Genomic DNA, 14,429 nt, shown 5'->3' on the forward strand with positions numbered 1-14,429 from the left:
GTGAAGAGCAGCTTGCTACGGTGCTAAAGAGGCATCTTGCTGGGTTTCAGCACCTGACTTGGTTTGGGAAAGGCAGTACTGCAGTCACCCACTGGTTCCTATTGAACCTGTTGACTGAAGGGCAGGGCAGGAGAGGGGGCACCTCCACTGATGCGTGTTTGTGTCCCGTAGAACTCTCCAAATGATCTCCAGATGCTTTCTGATGCGCCTGCTCACCACCTCTTCTGCCTTCTGCCTCCCGTGCCCCCCACCCAGAATGCTCTGCCTGAAGTGCTTGCAGTCGTCCAGGTACAAAAGTGGCATTGATTTGAAGAACACTGGGGCATCGGTGTGGGAGGGGAAGCTGTGGAGACCTGTCCTTGAGGCAGGTGGCCGGGTGCATCCAAGGAAGCCACTCCTCTCCTTCAGCTCAGGCTCCATTGTCCATGGAGGGGGTAAAAGCCTGTACTTGTTTGTTTTCCTCCTTATTGCATAAGCAATTCCTGGGGCTTGGAAATGAACGTGGGATCACAATGTTAGTAATCTTTTAAGATTATGTTTATAATCTACGTAAGTTTTTAAAGCTGCATAGTATTTCATTATATGCATGTAGCTTAATTTATTTTACCATTTTCCTGTTAGAGACTTGAGTTATTTTGAGTTTGTACTGCGCTGTATGGCCATCCTGTCTTAATTGATGTGTATACACACAATATGCACAGAGACCCTTCTAATATGGCTTTTACTCTTTGGGTCAAGAGAATATCAGTGTTTTGGATGCAGCTTCTGTAGAAATGTATTCATTAAGCCGGGTGTGGTGATGCACGCTTGTAATCCCAGTATTTAGGAGGCTGAGACAGGAGGATCGCAGTTCCTGGCCAGCCTCAGCTACTTAGAGAGGCCTTTTGAAACTCAGTTAGACCCTGTTTCAAAATAAAGAATAAAAAATAGGGCCGGGGGTATAGCTTGGAGGTAGAATGCCCCTGGGTACATCCCCAGTACTGGGAAAAAAAATGCATTCATTAGTCAGTCCATCACAGAGTCACTTCTGGACATCCGGGTGTAGAAATAGCTGGCCTAGTCTGAGAACCAACAAGAATGTCGGTGTTGGAATCTGGAACTGGCTTTCTGTCTTCACTGACTTGCTTCCTCAGGTGTGCCTTGAGGGGGAGATTTCTCGTCAGTCCATCTTGAACAGCCTGTCTCGAGGCAAGAAGGCTTCAGGGGACTTGATTCCATGGACAGTGTCAGAACAGGTGAGGGGCATCCCTGGCATGTCTGAGCACATGAAGATGGTGTGTGGGAAGATGTGTTGCTAGTCACTGGTTTGTGTCTCCCGCATAGTTCCAAGATCCAGACTTCGGTGGCCTCTCTGGTGGAAGGGTTGTCCGCATTGCCGTCCACCCGGATTATCAAGGGGTAATGTGTCCATGCGTTTCTGGAACCTCTTGTCAACTGCTGGCAGCCTGTTGCTGGCAGCACTTTTGGGTTGTTTGAATAAGAAGCTGGTCAAGAAGCAAGTCAAGTTTGGGTACCTCTCTGCCTTGGAGAATTTAGATTTAGCCAGTGCTTGGGGTGGCTCAGTGGATGGATAATGGTATATGTTTCCACTTCTTTGTGAGAACTGGGGATTTGGTGAGCCAGATTGGCTTTCTGTAAATACCTTCTGTCACTTGGAAAGCCTTACTGAGGAATTGGCTATAGAAACTTTACTCTCTGGCAGTGGTGCTAAAATTAACCCTCTTGAGCTTGCTAGGAACCAGAAATGCCACATAGCCATTCTTAGCCTCAAGTGGCAGATGGCTGTTCTGATGGGCTAGACCAGTGTAAGAACTAGGCTCAGCCAGGCGTGGTGGTGCACACTTGTAATCTCAGTACTTGGGAGGCTGAGACAGGAGGATTGCAGGTTCATGGCCAGCCTCAGCTATTAGTGAGTCCCTCCCCAACTTACTGAGACCCTGTTCCAAAAAAAATAAAGGTTGGGTGTGTAGCTAGGATGTAGAATGCCCCTGGGTTCCATCCCCAGTACAACCAAAAAAAATACACACACACACACACACACACACACACACACACACACACACTATACTATATTCGGTCTTAAGAGTCTCAGCTTTGACTGCATTGAGGAATTTCATTGGTGCCCTTTGCCAAGTGTAGTTTGACCAGGAATGAAGGCCCTAGGAGCAGTGTGGAGACGGACTGAGAACACCTCTCTTTCCTCTGCCCATTTCTCTGTTTGCTCATAGATGGGTTATGGCAGTCGAGCTCTGCAGCTGCTGCAGATGTACTACGAGGGGAAGTTTCCTTGTCTGGAGGAAAAGATCCTTGAGACATCACAAGAAATCCACACCGTAAGCAGTGAGGTGAGCATGTTTGGCAAGGTGCCTGCCCTTGGTCTTGGCAGGGTGATTCTCAGGTCTTTAGGGTCACCAGTGAGAACTGTTCAGAGGTCTGGGTTCTTCCCCTTTTTGGGATGTGACTGCTTCCTCCAACTTAGCGCTTGGTTGGGATCCTCAGATGGTCCCATTGGCATCACCTACTAAAAATGCAGGCTTGTGAGCCCACGCCAGACATGCAGAATCAGAAAGTTGCGGGGTGGGGGCAACGACCTGTGGCTTATCATCACCAGGTGGCTTTGGTGCCTGGTAAAGTTGGGGGACCCATGCTTGGCAGTGTTCCCCTTGTTAGCACAAAATTCAGACACACTGTCCTTCCTTGCTAAGGATGGGAAGGCCAGTGACTGACAGCTGGGCAAGAGGCTTTTCAGGCATGGAACTTTCTGAGGCCGCAGAGTTGTCAGGTGAAAAACTTGGACTTCATACTGGATCTTCAGTACTCTCCCTCTGTTCCTTTATAATTAGGCATTGCTAAACTGTGTGGCCCTTTCCCTGCGTTCTTGTTCAGAGCAGTGAATTAATACCAAGCGGCATGCCCTTAGGTGTTTGGAATGTTTGGAAATGATCACTTGGCTCACTGGGATTCTGTCTGGAAAGTACAGGGGCAAGCAAGGAAGCCTCGGTTTCTTCAGTGTGTTGTGGTAGGGGTACTGAGAATGTCACCAGCCACCCTCTCTCTGCTGAGTGTACGATGCTCTCTCCCTCCCTCTCCCCAGGCTGTCAGCTTGTTGGAAGAGGTCATCACTCCTAGGAAAGACCTGCCTCCCTTACTCCTCAAGTTGAATGAGAGACCTGCTGAGCACCTGGATTACCTGGGTGTTTCCTATGGTTTGACCCCCAGGCTTCTCAAGTAAGTGCCTGACCTGTTTCCTTGGCATCACCTCCTTGGCCAAAAAAAAGGAGTTCTGTGAGCTGTGTCCCTTTGCAGCGGTGTTGGTGTCAGCCGTCTGCTGACTCCCTGCTCTGGGCCCTTGCTGCTCCCCAGTGCATACAACACGGTGACCTCCTCCTTGTCTTCTGCAGGTTCTGGAAGCGAGCTGGATTTGTTCCTGTCTATTTGAGACAGACCCCGGTGAGTGTGGTGCTGGGGGAGGTGGGGCAGGCACTGGGTGCAGTTGGCTTCAGGTCTGTCCGGCACAGAGCACTGCTACCTTCCATTACTCTGCCTGGGGTAGGTGTTCCTATGCCTCTGCAGGGTGTTATTCTCAGGGACACAAGAACCATCCTTCTCGTGAGGCCCTGTGACCAACCACACATTTATTCCTTGTCACACAGGACATGCCTGCTGCATCCAGGGCTTCATGCTTCCTGACAGGATAGAGGCACACGTGGACTTACTTTTTAAACAGATTGTAGAATCCTGTGGGCCTTGGGCTCCCTGGATTTTTTAAAACAAATTAACCTGGTTTTAGGAAGAGTGTATTGGAGCAGACTTGTATTACAAGTTGGCCTCTCTGAAAGAGGGGTGTAAATACATAGCTGTGAAGGAGCACCAGGATTCTTGAGGGAAGGTTTGAGGGCTAGTAACTGTCAGTTCACTTAAAAGTATATTTAACATCTCCAGGGAATCTGGCAGTGAATAAGATCAACTATGAAACTTATTTTCTAGTAGTCGTAGAAATGGCAAAAAACATAAACTATCTTCACGGTGATACATGATGAAAGCCAAACAAAGATTCTAGCTTCCGGGGTGCTGAGCTTCTGCGGGCAGCCGTCAGTCTGCAGCTGGGCCTGAACCAGTTAGCTCTAGGGGCCCAGAGTTGAGGGAAGCATTGAGGGCTGGAGACAGAGTTTGGGGTGTCATCCTGTTATTCACACTAGAATATATTCCACAAAGGCAAGGATTCTTTGGTCTGTTTTGTTGACTTGTATATCCACAGCCCTTAGAACAGCATTTGCAAATGGGTAAATAGAGTTGGAGTGGTTTGAAATAGTAGAGGGTGGGGCTGTGGGCTTAACATGTAGAAGAATGGGGAGGACACGTCTGGGGACCGAGAAAGAACAGAAGCCAAGATTTAGAAGTGTTTGAGGGTGGGGCCGCCGCTCAGAGAGAGGACAAGCACTAGTGACCTGAATGGGGTGATGCTTTCTATCTGCTGGAGATGATTGGAAGTAGGACTCGGCATAGACATTCATTTCTAAAGTGAAGGGGACAGAGAAACAAGATAGTTGGAAGGAGATTCTTGAAGTGTTTGTTTGCTGCAGGGATGGTGCAGTGGTGGTACAGGTGGAGAGCTGTCTGCAGGAGTGCAGGCCCTGAGGATGCAAAGGGTAGAGCATACTCAAGTGAGGGGTCCCTCATCCCCACACACGAGGTGCAACAGAGTGTGGTTACCAAAGGTGCTGGGCAGCATCTGGGAGGTTGGAGACATTCTGGTTGCTTCTGCTTCTCTAGTGAGGGGAGGCCAGTAGTTAATGGGGGAGAATGGTGGTGTGACTTTGGAGCGTAGAGCCAGCCATTTAAGGGTAGTTTCGAGTGTCCACTTAAGGATAAAGTGGGACTGGTGAGGACCGTTGAGTGTTCGGCTGCTTGTGTGCAGGCATGAAGCGGGGCAGACACAGGTTGTGTCCTTGGTATGCTTTATCAAGACCAGAGAAGTGAATTTGGCTGTTGAAAACAAGGAAGACACAGACCAGTGAGCTTTGACGTGGACTACGGCCATGTCCTGTGGACTGAGCCTCCCACTGCTTGCTCGGGACTTGCTGCTCACCTTTTGTTCCATCAATGATCTTCAGTGGAAAGCCTTTAGATATTTTTATGCTGTGGTGCTTTGTTGTTGTGTAGGGAAAAACTTAAAAACTTGTGGCCTCAGAGTCTTTAGCATCATAAAAGTCGAGGCTTGTGCACTGGCTGCCAACTTAGGAACTTTGAATTTGACTGGGGAATTTTTGCTGTAAGGCATCAAAACCACATTCACTGGATCTTGTGGAGTTTAAGCTCATAATCCTCAGATCAGAACCACTTGAAAAAATCAAGGGCTTCCTTCTGTGGATCCAAAGCAAAGGTCAGGCCTGAAGAGCCGACAGTCTGCTCCATTTCCACAGGAGCACCTCTTAAGAGGCCACATGCAGAGGGAGCCTTGAAAGAGCTTGTGTGTGTGTACTGAGGTCACGTTGGGAATGTAAGGGTGAGGGCCCTGCCACAGGCTGGTGCCTCTTCTGGTTGGGGGAGGAGCCCCGAGCCCTCTTCTCTGCATGCCTGTCCTTTACTGCTCATGGGGCATTTGGAGGAGGAGCTTTTGGTGCCAATGGGAATGTGTTTTCCCCAGAATGACCTGACCGGGGAACACTCGTGCATCATGCTCAAGACGCTGACTGACGAGGACGAAGCTGACCAGGGAGCCTGGCTCGCGGCCTTTTGGAAAGGTGAGTGCAGGTGGAGTGGGGAGGTCACGGACCAAGGTGCCTCCAGACACTAACTGTGCTTGTGCCCCACAGATTTCCGCAGGCGGTTCCTGGCCTTGCTGTCCTACCAGTTCAGTACCTTCTCTCCTCCCCTGGCTCTGAACATCATTCAGAACAGGAATGTGGGGAAGTCAGCTCAGCCGGGTAAGCTGGTGGGACAGGTGGGGTTGGTTGTGGCTTGGTGGTGTGGAAGGGAGAAGGGCGAGCCTGTGTCCCCAGACAAGCTCACCTTGGAACTGAGGGCCGGTTCCAGTCCTCGAGGGGTCTCTTCCATAGCCTCCTATGCTCAGGCCCCTGCCGTGGTCCAGGCCATGTCTTCAGCATACATTACACACTGAGAACAGGACCCTGGGAATGTGAGTTGTTGTCAGAGATGTCTAAGAAGGTCATACAGCAGTTAGCTGTGAAATCTGATTTAAATTCCTGGAATCAGCCGGGCGTGGTGGCGCATGCACGCTTGTAATCCCAGCATTCGCAAGGCTGAGACCAGAGGATCGCGGTTCGCGAACATCCTCAGCTACTTAGTGAGGCCCTCCTCAACGTAGTGAGACCCAGTTTCAAATTAAAGAATAAAAACTAGGGCAGAGGGTGTAGCTCGGAGGTCTAATGTCCCTGGGTTCCATCCCCAGACCTGCAAAAAAAAAAAAAAAAATCCTGGAATCCAGCCTCTGGAGCTCAGTTTCCTCATTCAAGAACCAGCCTGCTACTGCCAATGTGTGGAAGGGCTTCATGCACATAAGTCAGTTCTGTTTAAATAATAAAAAAAAGAGAAAAAAATATGTTTTGGTGGTACTGGGGTTCCTGGAAACCCTTCTACCTCCGGGCTACACTCCCAGACCCATTTTTAATGTTTTTATTTGGAAACAGGGTCTCTTAAGCCAGTGCGATTGACTTTGAACCTGTGCGATCCTCTTGTCTCCGCCTTCCACGTGCAGGGATTACAAGCGTGCGCCACCATGCCTGGCGCCATTAAAATATATTTTAAAAATTACATAAGGGATCATTAACATTAATACCTGTACCTTTCTGTTTTCAATTATATATATTCATTTTACATATTTGTGTCTATATACATATATGTAGGTGTGTATTTTTTTTGCCATTTGTGCCTTAGTTGGTTCTTTTTCTTTTTTGGGTGGTGGTACTGGGGTTTGAACCCAGGAGCATTCTACCACTGAACTACACCCCTAGTCTTTTTTATTTTTACTTAACGGTCTTGCTAAATTGCTGAGTCTGGCTGTAAACCTGAGATCCTTCTGTCTCAGCCTCCCAAATATCTGGATTACAGGCTTGTGCCACTATGCCAGACTGCCAGTTGCATTTTGATGAAAAAAATCTCCATTCCTTAAGCTGAGCAGAGCACGCACACTTTCTGTGAAGCTGGATCCAGAGGAGCAGTAACAGAGTAGGGGAAGGGTGGTGTGTGTCCTTTTAACCATAGTGTGTTGGCCTGGGGACTCTGAGCAAGAGTTGGTGTGGTGCTGCCTCCCATTTAGGAGGAAGGTTGGTTCTTGGCCAGCTCAGGGTTGTGTTGGATGGGTGACCAGGCACTTTGAGATGGTCCCACGTGTTAGGGTGCTATCCTGTGGATCCCATCCAAGCCCTGACCCTTTTGGCCTATCGCAGCCCTAGGTCGGGGGCAGCTGGAGGCAATCTTCCTCCCCTATGACTTGAAGCGGCTGGAGATGTATTCACGGAACATGGTTGACTATCACCTCATCATGGACCTGATCCCGGCCATCTCTCGCTTGTATTTCCTGAACCAGCTGGGGGACCTGGCCCTGTCTGCTGCCCAATCGGTAGGTTTCCTGCTGCTTGTTTCTGCTTGTTTGGGAAGAGCGGGGAGGACCGTGGAGCTGCTGGCTGTGCTGGGTGTTGGGTCAGGTGCTCTGGTATAGTTTTGTGCCTTTAATTCCTGACAGACCTGATAGGTCTGAGTTAGAGTGTTGTACCCAGCTGCATAGTGGGTGGCCAGCAGTATTTTGAGCTCACTTTCTACCCCACCACATTGCTTTGCTGTTGAATTCTACCTTTGCAGAAGCTCAGGGAGCCTCAGAAATGTAAGGCAGTCACTTTAGATATTTAGATAGTGAAGTAGGTATTTGTCAGGAGAGTAAGTTAAATTGGGGATTTCAGGAAGAGAGAGTGTTTGTTGCTTGGTGGTTTCAGTAGTGGAATGAAAGAGTCAGTGCCATAATAAGCAGTGTGAGCCTGTGATCTCTACCTGATAGCGGTGGTCAGAAGAGGGCTATTCTGGTTCTCGGGCATTTTAATGGGGAAGGGCCTGTCCTGGAGGCTACTCCAGCCCATTTTCCATCTTCCAGGCTCTTCTCTTGGGGATTGGCCTGCAGCATAAATCTGTGGACCAGCTGGAAAAGGAGATTGAGCTGCCTGTAGGCCAACTGATGGGACTTTTCAACCGGATCATCCGTAAAGTGGTGAAGGTAACCTTGGCCCGAGAGCAGAGTTTTGATCTCTCTATAATATAACAGACCCCTCTCTGCCTCATGTCTGAACAGGTTTTAACATTTGTATACATCTACACTGACCTTTGCTCACACACTTGTGCACCCACACGCGCACACACATTTGGGACATTAGCGGAATCTGTAAAGTCCTGTGCACTCTCCCAGGGAATTTGATGCATATCCAGGCTGTTTTTTTGTGGCCTTCCTATGAGTAGCTGTGCTCCTAACTTTGTAGAGCATTGCTTTGTGCCTTGGAGGTGCACTTTTTTTTGTAATGACCGAGTGCCTGCTGTTCCTTCATCTTCTTCTCCACGTTGTCTTTTGTAGCTGTTTAATGATGTGCAGGAAAAGGCCATTGAGGAGCAGATGGTGGCAGTGAAGGACGTGGTCATGGAGCCCACGATAAAGACCCTGAGTGACGACCTGGTAAGCCCCTGCCGAAGGCCTGGAGTCCAAGCGTTCCCCTCAGTGTGGCTTCTGGATGCAGAATGTCTTCCCCCACCACCTTAGAGGGTCGGGGCACTAACTGAGCCAGGTGATGCACTGTAGGTCTGAGCGAGCGTCGTGTTTGCTCTTTGTCCCATACCCATGTGTGTCGGCATATGTGAGCCTAGAGTTGTGTTTTCTGCTGAGTGTGTCTAAGTGTAGGAACCTAGCGTCTACTGGTATAATCGTTTTGTTATTTTAAATACTTTTTAGGTGGTTTTTTATTTGCTTATATTTTGTATACAGATTAAATCAAGGGGTATTCAACCTCCAGGCTATATCCCCAGCCCTTTTTATTTTTAATATTTATTTTTGTGGTACTGAAGATTGAACTCAGTGGTGTTCTACCTCTTGAGTTACATCTCCAGCCTTTTTTATTATTTATTTTGAAACGGGATCTCACTAAGTTGCTGAGGCTGGCCTCGAACCTGTGATCCTCCTGTCTCAGCCTCCCAAGTGTATGCCACTGTACCCATTTCTGTTTTATTTTGAAACTGTCTTGCTAAGTTGCCAAGGGTCTCATTAAGGCACTGATGCTGGCTTCAAGCCTGTGATCCTCCTGTCTCAGCCTCCCAAGTACTGGGATTATAGATGTGTGCTTCTGTGCTTGGCTTTGAAGTGCATATTTTATGTACATATGTACTTTATTTATTTATTTATTTTTTGCAGGTCTAGGGATTGAATCCAGGGGCATTCGACTTCTGAGCTATACCCCCTGCCCTATTTTTTATTCTTTATTTTGAAACTGGGTCTCACTGAGTTGCAGAGGGCCTCACTGAGTAACTGAGGCTGTGCGCGAACCACGATCCTCTGGTCTCGGCCTCCTGAATGCTGGGATTACAAGCATGCGCCACCACGCCCAGCTTTACATATGTACTTTAAAATCCCAAGAGTTGCTTGAGTGGTTTGGAGGGTAAACCAAGAGAAGGAAATGTTTTCTTGTCATTGTTCTGTTCCACCTGCCTGTCGCCCCTCCTGCTTTGTTCACCTCTTGGCTCTGACCTGCTTTCTTTGGTGCTTGGCCACAGGATGAAGCGGCAAAGGAATTCCAGGAGAAACACAAGAAAGAAGTGGGGAAGTTGAAGGACATGGACCTCTCTCAGTAAGGCCCCTCCTGCCCGCGGGAAGCAAGGACTTGGCCTTGGCTCAGCGCACCCAGAGTCTTCTACCTGTTTCTTTTGACCTGGGTGCTCTGGGCGCTGTTCAGGGGACCAGCCTCAGGAGCACTGACAGCTAAAACCTCTCTTGTGGACTGTGCGAGATTACGTAGTATTGGGTTTTCCCAGATCCCTTCTGCTGCTTTGCCTTTCAAGTTGGTTCCCTAGATCTATAGGGTTCCCTGTCTCCTCAGAGGTCCTTTTGGGAAGGGATGCCGAGTGGATGACCATCCATGTCTAATGGTCATTTCTGCATGTTTGGCCTTTAATTGCGAATTGGCTTGAAGAAAGGATCTACTGCTCGATAACTCGCTGTGCACTTTCATTCTGTCTCCTTTGAGCTTCAGCTGTGTTGTGTCTCCCACCCCAGGATTGATGGGCCTCACAGTGCTTGCACATCAGGACTCTAATAGCAACTCTAGAACTAATGGCCCATGAGCCTTTGACATATCTGGCCAGATCATTAGTGATGTGGTGGTTGGATGTGTGAGGTGGAGTGGCCAGGAGCCCCACCCACAGAGTATTTCTGCCCTTGGCTTTGTACTGTCCTCTCCTTAATATGTCAGGACTGTTAAATCCAGGAGGTTGGTCATGCAGGAGGCGGGGAGACAGAGCAGGGCGGCAGGAGCAGGCGAGGGGACTCCTGGAGTTAGAGAGAATGCGGGAGCAGTGGCTGGAGGCTTCTTTGGTGGCAGTTAATGAGTCAGGTGGGAAGGCAGGTAGTCTTCCTTCTGGGTCTGTCCTGTCAGTGGCCCCTGGCAGGCCTGGCCACCCCTGCCTCTGTCCAGTGGGCTTGAGCTACGCATCTTGGACCAGCCACATGCCGTCCCCTTCTTGGCTCATTCTGGCTCTCATGGCAAGAGGTGTCTGATGAGAGTGTTGTTACTGTTACATTTTCTTTAAAGCACTCCTCTCCTCTGGAGCAGGCTTTGATATTTCCCCTCTTTTTGTAGATATATAATTCGTGGGGATGATGAAGAGTGGAATGAAGTTTTGAACAAAGCCGGGCAGAACGCCTCGATCGTCAGCTTGAAAAGGTAAGGGCCAGCTGGGGCGTGGTGGCGCACGCTTGTAATTCCCGCGCTTGGGAGGCTGAGACAGGAGGATCGCACAGGTTCGAAGCCAGCCTCAGCTACTTAGTGAGGCTCTCAGCAACTTAGACCCTGTTTCCAAATAAAATAAAAACTAGGTCTGGGAGTATAGCCTGGAGGTAGAAAGCTCCTGGGTTCCACCCCCAGTACCACAAAAAAAAATAGTTAAGGGTCAGGAGTCCCACACACATCTGACAGGCCTCTGGCCTCTGCCTCCGGCAGCTTCCCCTGGGAGGCAGGAGGTGGGCACACGTCTTGAGGGAAAAGTCATGGCGCAAGTGTTCCGTTGAGGCTCTCTGTTGAGGCTCCCCTGGGGCTGCCTTTGTAACACTCCACAGACCAGACAGGGCCTTGGGTAGAGCTGCATCTCCTCACTGCTTGTATTGCCGGCAAGTCAAGGCTGGGCTGTCAGGAGAGAGAGTTTGAGAGAACAGCTCTGTGCTGCTTCAGCAGGAGACTGCTTCCTTACTATCACTGCTTCAGAGATGAAGTAATCAAGGCCCAGAGGCCAAGTAACTTCCCAAGAGGTACTCAGCTAGTGAGGGACAGCAAGATGGGGACCAGGTATGTCCACTGCAGAGCCCATGGTTTTAGCTGCTACATTGTTCCTTCTAAGAGGCCAGCTTCTAAAACTTGTGGATTTTTATAGTTTCTTTTTAATCTTAAAGCAAAAACCAAAAAATCTTGAGAATACTTGTTTATGTGGGTCATACCTGTTGCTACTTCCCATTATTAAGAATTGAAAACTGAGAAATTTTAAAAATATGTATTCATTTGAAAGCAACAATAAATACCATGGGTTTTTGTTTTGTATTATGCTGGGTATTGAAATCAGGGTCTTGTACAAATGCTGTACCACTGAGCTACGACCCTGGCCCATGTTGTGGTTTCTTACTGTGTTGGAAAATGCTTTTTTCTCATCAGAGTCTTAAGAGAGTGGCATTGTTTTATGTTTATGTTTTTGCAAACCTCCTTGATGCCTGGTTTGGTGAAAGTATCTGGATCCTTATCTCTGCTTCTGTATTGGTTCTGTTGTATTACTGCACTTTGTGCCCTCCTGAAAACAACATTTGTGAGAATGAAAATGAAAAGGCAGATAATGTATTAATATGAAGATAGTTTTGACCTCCTAGACCAGTCTAGGAGTCACTAAACCACTCTTTGAAAACCTTCACTTCAAGCTTCTAATCTGCCAAATGATTCATTTACTGTAGATAGCATGGTGCTTGGCCTGATACCTTTTTCCTAGTTTCCCTGAGGGACATCATGAGGCCACTTTTTAGATGAGGCTTGCACAGCCGGTTTGGGGTCATTGAGGAGCGTAAATCTAGGCATTGCCATACTTACTGATGTGGTCCCCTTTATAGTTTATACGTAGGGACTGGAGGTGTAGCTCTGTGGTAGAGCACTAGCCTATAATGCATAAGGCCCTGGGTTCAATCTTAGAAGCATTTGGAAGAGGAAACCTGTGCTAGGAACTGTGGGTCCCAGAAGTCAGATATTTTCCTCAGCATCCTGAAGGTTCCGGGGTCAATGGCAGCCTCATTTCCCAGGTGCCGACTGGTGTGGCACAGAGGCTGTTGTGCATCCTCTTTCTGGTTTGAACGGCGTGGCACGCACAGCACAGGGCCCTCTTGCTTCAGCCCTGGGCGTGGTTTGCCTGCCACCAGAGGACACGCGTGCTGTGGAGGGGCCTGGCTCAGTTCCCAGCAGAGTGCGCCCTATCCTGCTGTTCCCCGCCTGTTCTGCTGGGGAGGAACCTCCCGCATCCAGCCAGAGCCAGTGTGTGGTGGTTCATGTGCCTGGGGGCTCAGAGTAAAGCAAAAGCTTGCACTTTCTGAAGTAAAAACATGATCATTTTATCATTAGATATTCCCTGAGGCTTTGCTTTTTTATTCCTGGGAGGCACGTCATGCAATGTTAGTAGTCTCTGGACAGAGCAGCTCCCCTGCCTCATAGGGAGCATTTGTTCCTGGCGCAGAATGCCAGCAGGATCTTTCACCCTTGAGGGTTCCTCAGGGAAGGCGGCGTTTGCCCAGTGATGCTGTACAAGCCCATCAGTGAGGCGTTCAGCGCCAGCTGTGGGGTGAACCTGATGCACACTTCTTTTGGGTTTCCGTCTGCTCAGGAAAAATAAACTGGCAGCGGCACATCAGAAAGGATGGCAGGCTTTCCTTGGAGTCTCATGCTTTGTGTTATGAATTGTCTTCAGGGTCACAGGGATGAGTGTCTGGTTTCCATGGTAACCCCAGCCATGAGAGGTGGGAAGGAATCCATTGTGGCGCCTTAGATGGTTCAGGAGTTCTTAGAGGGGTGGAGCTACAGTGATCTGACGAGAACCCAGAGTTCAGGTGTTAGAATTTGGATTCTTTCCCTGATGGGAAGCTCGGGGTCTATGTGGTATGCCCCCAGCTCCCAGCATGATGCTTGCTGCCCCATGGGTTTGCGGAGAATGTTGTCTGACTGCGTATCCTTAGGTCATGCTCCAGACGGTGGAGACCCGTTTTCAGACAAAGCAAAACAGCCTGAGAGATGTTTCAGGTCTGTGCTGTTTCATTCTTTCTCTTTCTATTCCTTGTGTGGTTTATTTTTTCCCTCCAGTGACAAGAAAAGGAAGTTGGAAGCCAAACAAGAACCTAAACAGAACAAGAAGTTGAAGAAAAACAGAGATTTGAAAAACAGAAAAGATATGAAACTAAAGCGGAAGAAGTGAAGAAAAGTCGGGGTGGTGGTGGCTGTCTTGAGGAGCGCCCTACTTCCTGACTTCTCTGGCCTGGGCTGCAGCCCGACAATGGGAGACAACAGGGGCCCCAGCAGACCGGAGGCCAGCTGTGAATTCAGGCCACGGGCCCAACCTGGCCGAAGGCAGAGTGCCCCAGGAGGTGCTTAGACGGTGACAGCCATGGCTGCAGCCTATCTCCCACCCTACCCGGGACCCCTCCCATGGATTCTCACTTCACCCTGGCCAGCGATCAGCCTCCTTCCCACATGAGGAGCCATGCTGACCCTGTCCCTTTCCTGGCCCTTGAGTGCACTCTTTCTGGGGATGCTCGGGGCCTCAGACCGCAGCATCTCTTCATGGACTCTTCCCCCTCACCCTGAGGCCTGGAGCAGTGAGAGCTCCAGAGTGTCCGGTGGCGCAGTACACTGTGGGGCACACCAGGGTTTGCTCATGCTGTGTCGTTCTACTCCTGGCTGCAGCAAGCAGTGTCCTAGAAAGCCTGACTTAATTTCAGTAGGGCGTGAATATCTGAGTCCTCAGGATGTTACGTCATCAGTTGGAAAAAAATGTGAGAAATGCTATGGAAAAAATGTGAGAAATGCTAGCAGGGATGAGGGGGAGGGATAAAGCATTTATTTTTAATAAATAACATCCTAGAAAGACTGTGTGTGTGGGTCCTTCTCAAATCCCCATCTGTAGAAGTTGTGTGCTGCTGTTTCTAA

At 49.2% G+C, this 14,429-nt stretch overlaps 1 protein-coding gene across 3 annotated transcripts in view; it reads left to right on the forward strand.

Moving 5' to 3' along the window:
- Positions 1-13,698, forward strand: part of NAT10 (N-acetyltransferase 10) — a gene marked incomplete at both ends in the record, with an annotated part of 40,489 nt that extends 26,791 nt beyond the window's left edge. For 2 of the 3 annotated variants that reach the window (XM_080689119.1, XM_080689120.1), the window contains 14 exons: positions 172-288; positions 1,134-1,235; positions 1,324-1,398; positions 2,229-2,345; positions 3,095-3,228; positions 3,402-3,450; positions 5,648-5,744; positions 5,817-5,927; positions 7,410-7,582; positions 8,108-8,227; positions 8,579-8,677; positions 9,766-9,839; positions 10,848-10,931; positions 13,587-13,698. In XM_080689119.1, the coding sequence (XP_080545245.1) occupies positions 172-288; positions 1,134-1,235; positions 1,324-1,398; positions 2,229-2,345; positions 3,095-3,228; positions 3,402-3,450; positions 5,648-5,744; positions 5,817-5,927; positions 7,410-7,582; positions 8,108-8,227; positions 8,579-8,677; positions 9,766-9,839; positions 10,848-10,931; positions 13,587-13,698 (1,464 nt within the window). The remainder of the gene's footprint in view (positions 1-171; positions 289-1,133; positions 1,236-1,323; positions 1,399-2,228; positions 2,346-3,094; positions 3,229-3,401; positions 3,451-5,647; positions 5,745-5,816; positions 5,928-7,409; positions 7,583-8,107; positions 8,228-8,578; positions 8,678-9,765; positions 9,840-10,847; positions 10,932-13,586) is intronic. The other variant, XM_080689121.1, reaches the window with a different exon arrangement.
- Between the last annotated feature and the right edge of the window lie 731 nt (positions 13,699-14,429).

Source organism: Muscardinus avellanarius, assembly GCF_963383645.1.
Source record: "Muscardinus avellanarius genome assembly, chromosome: 1".
NCBI classification, from domain to species: Eukaryota; Metazoa; Chordata; class Mammalia; order Rodentia; family Gliridae; genus Muscardinus; species Muscardinus avellanarius.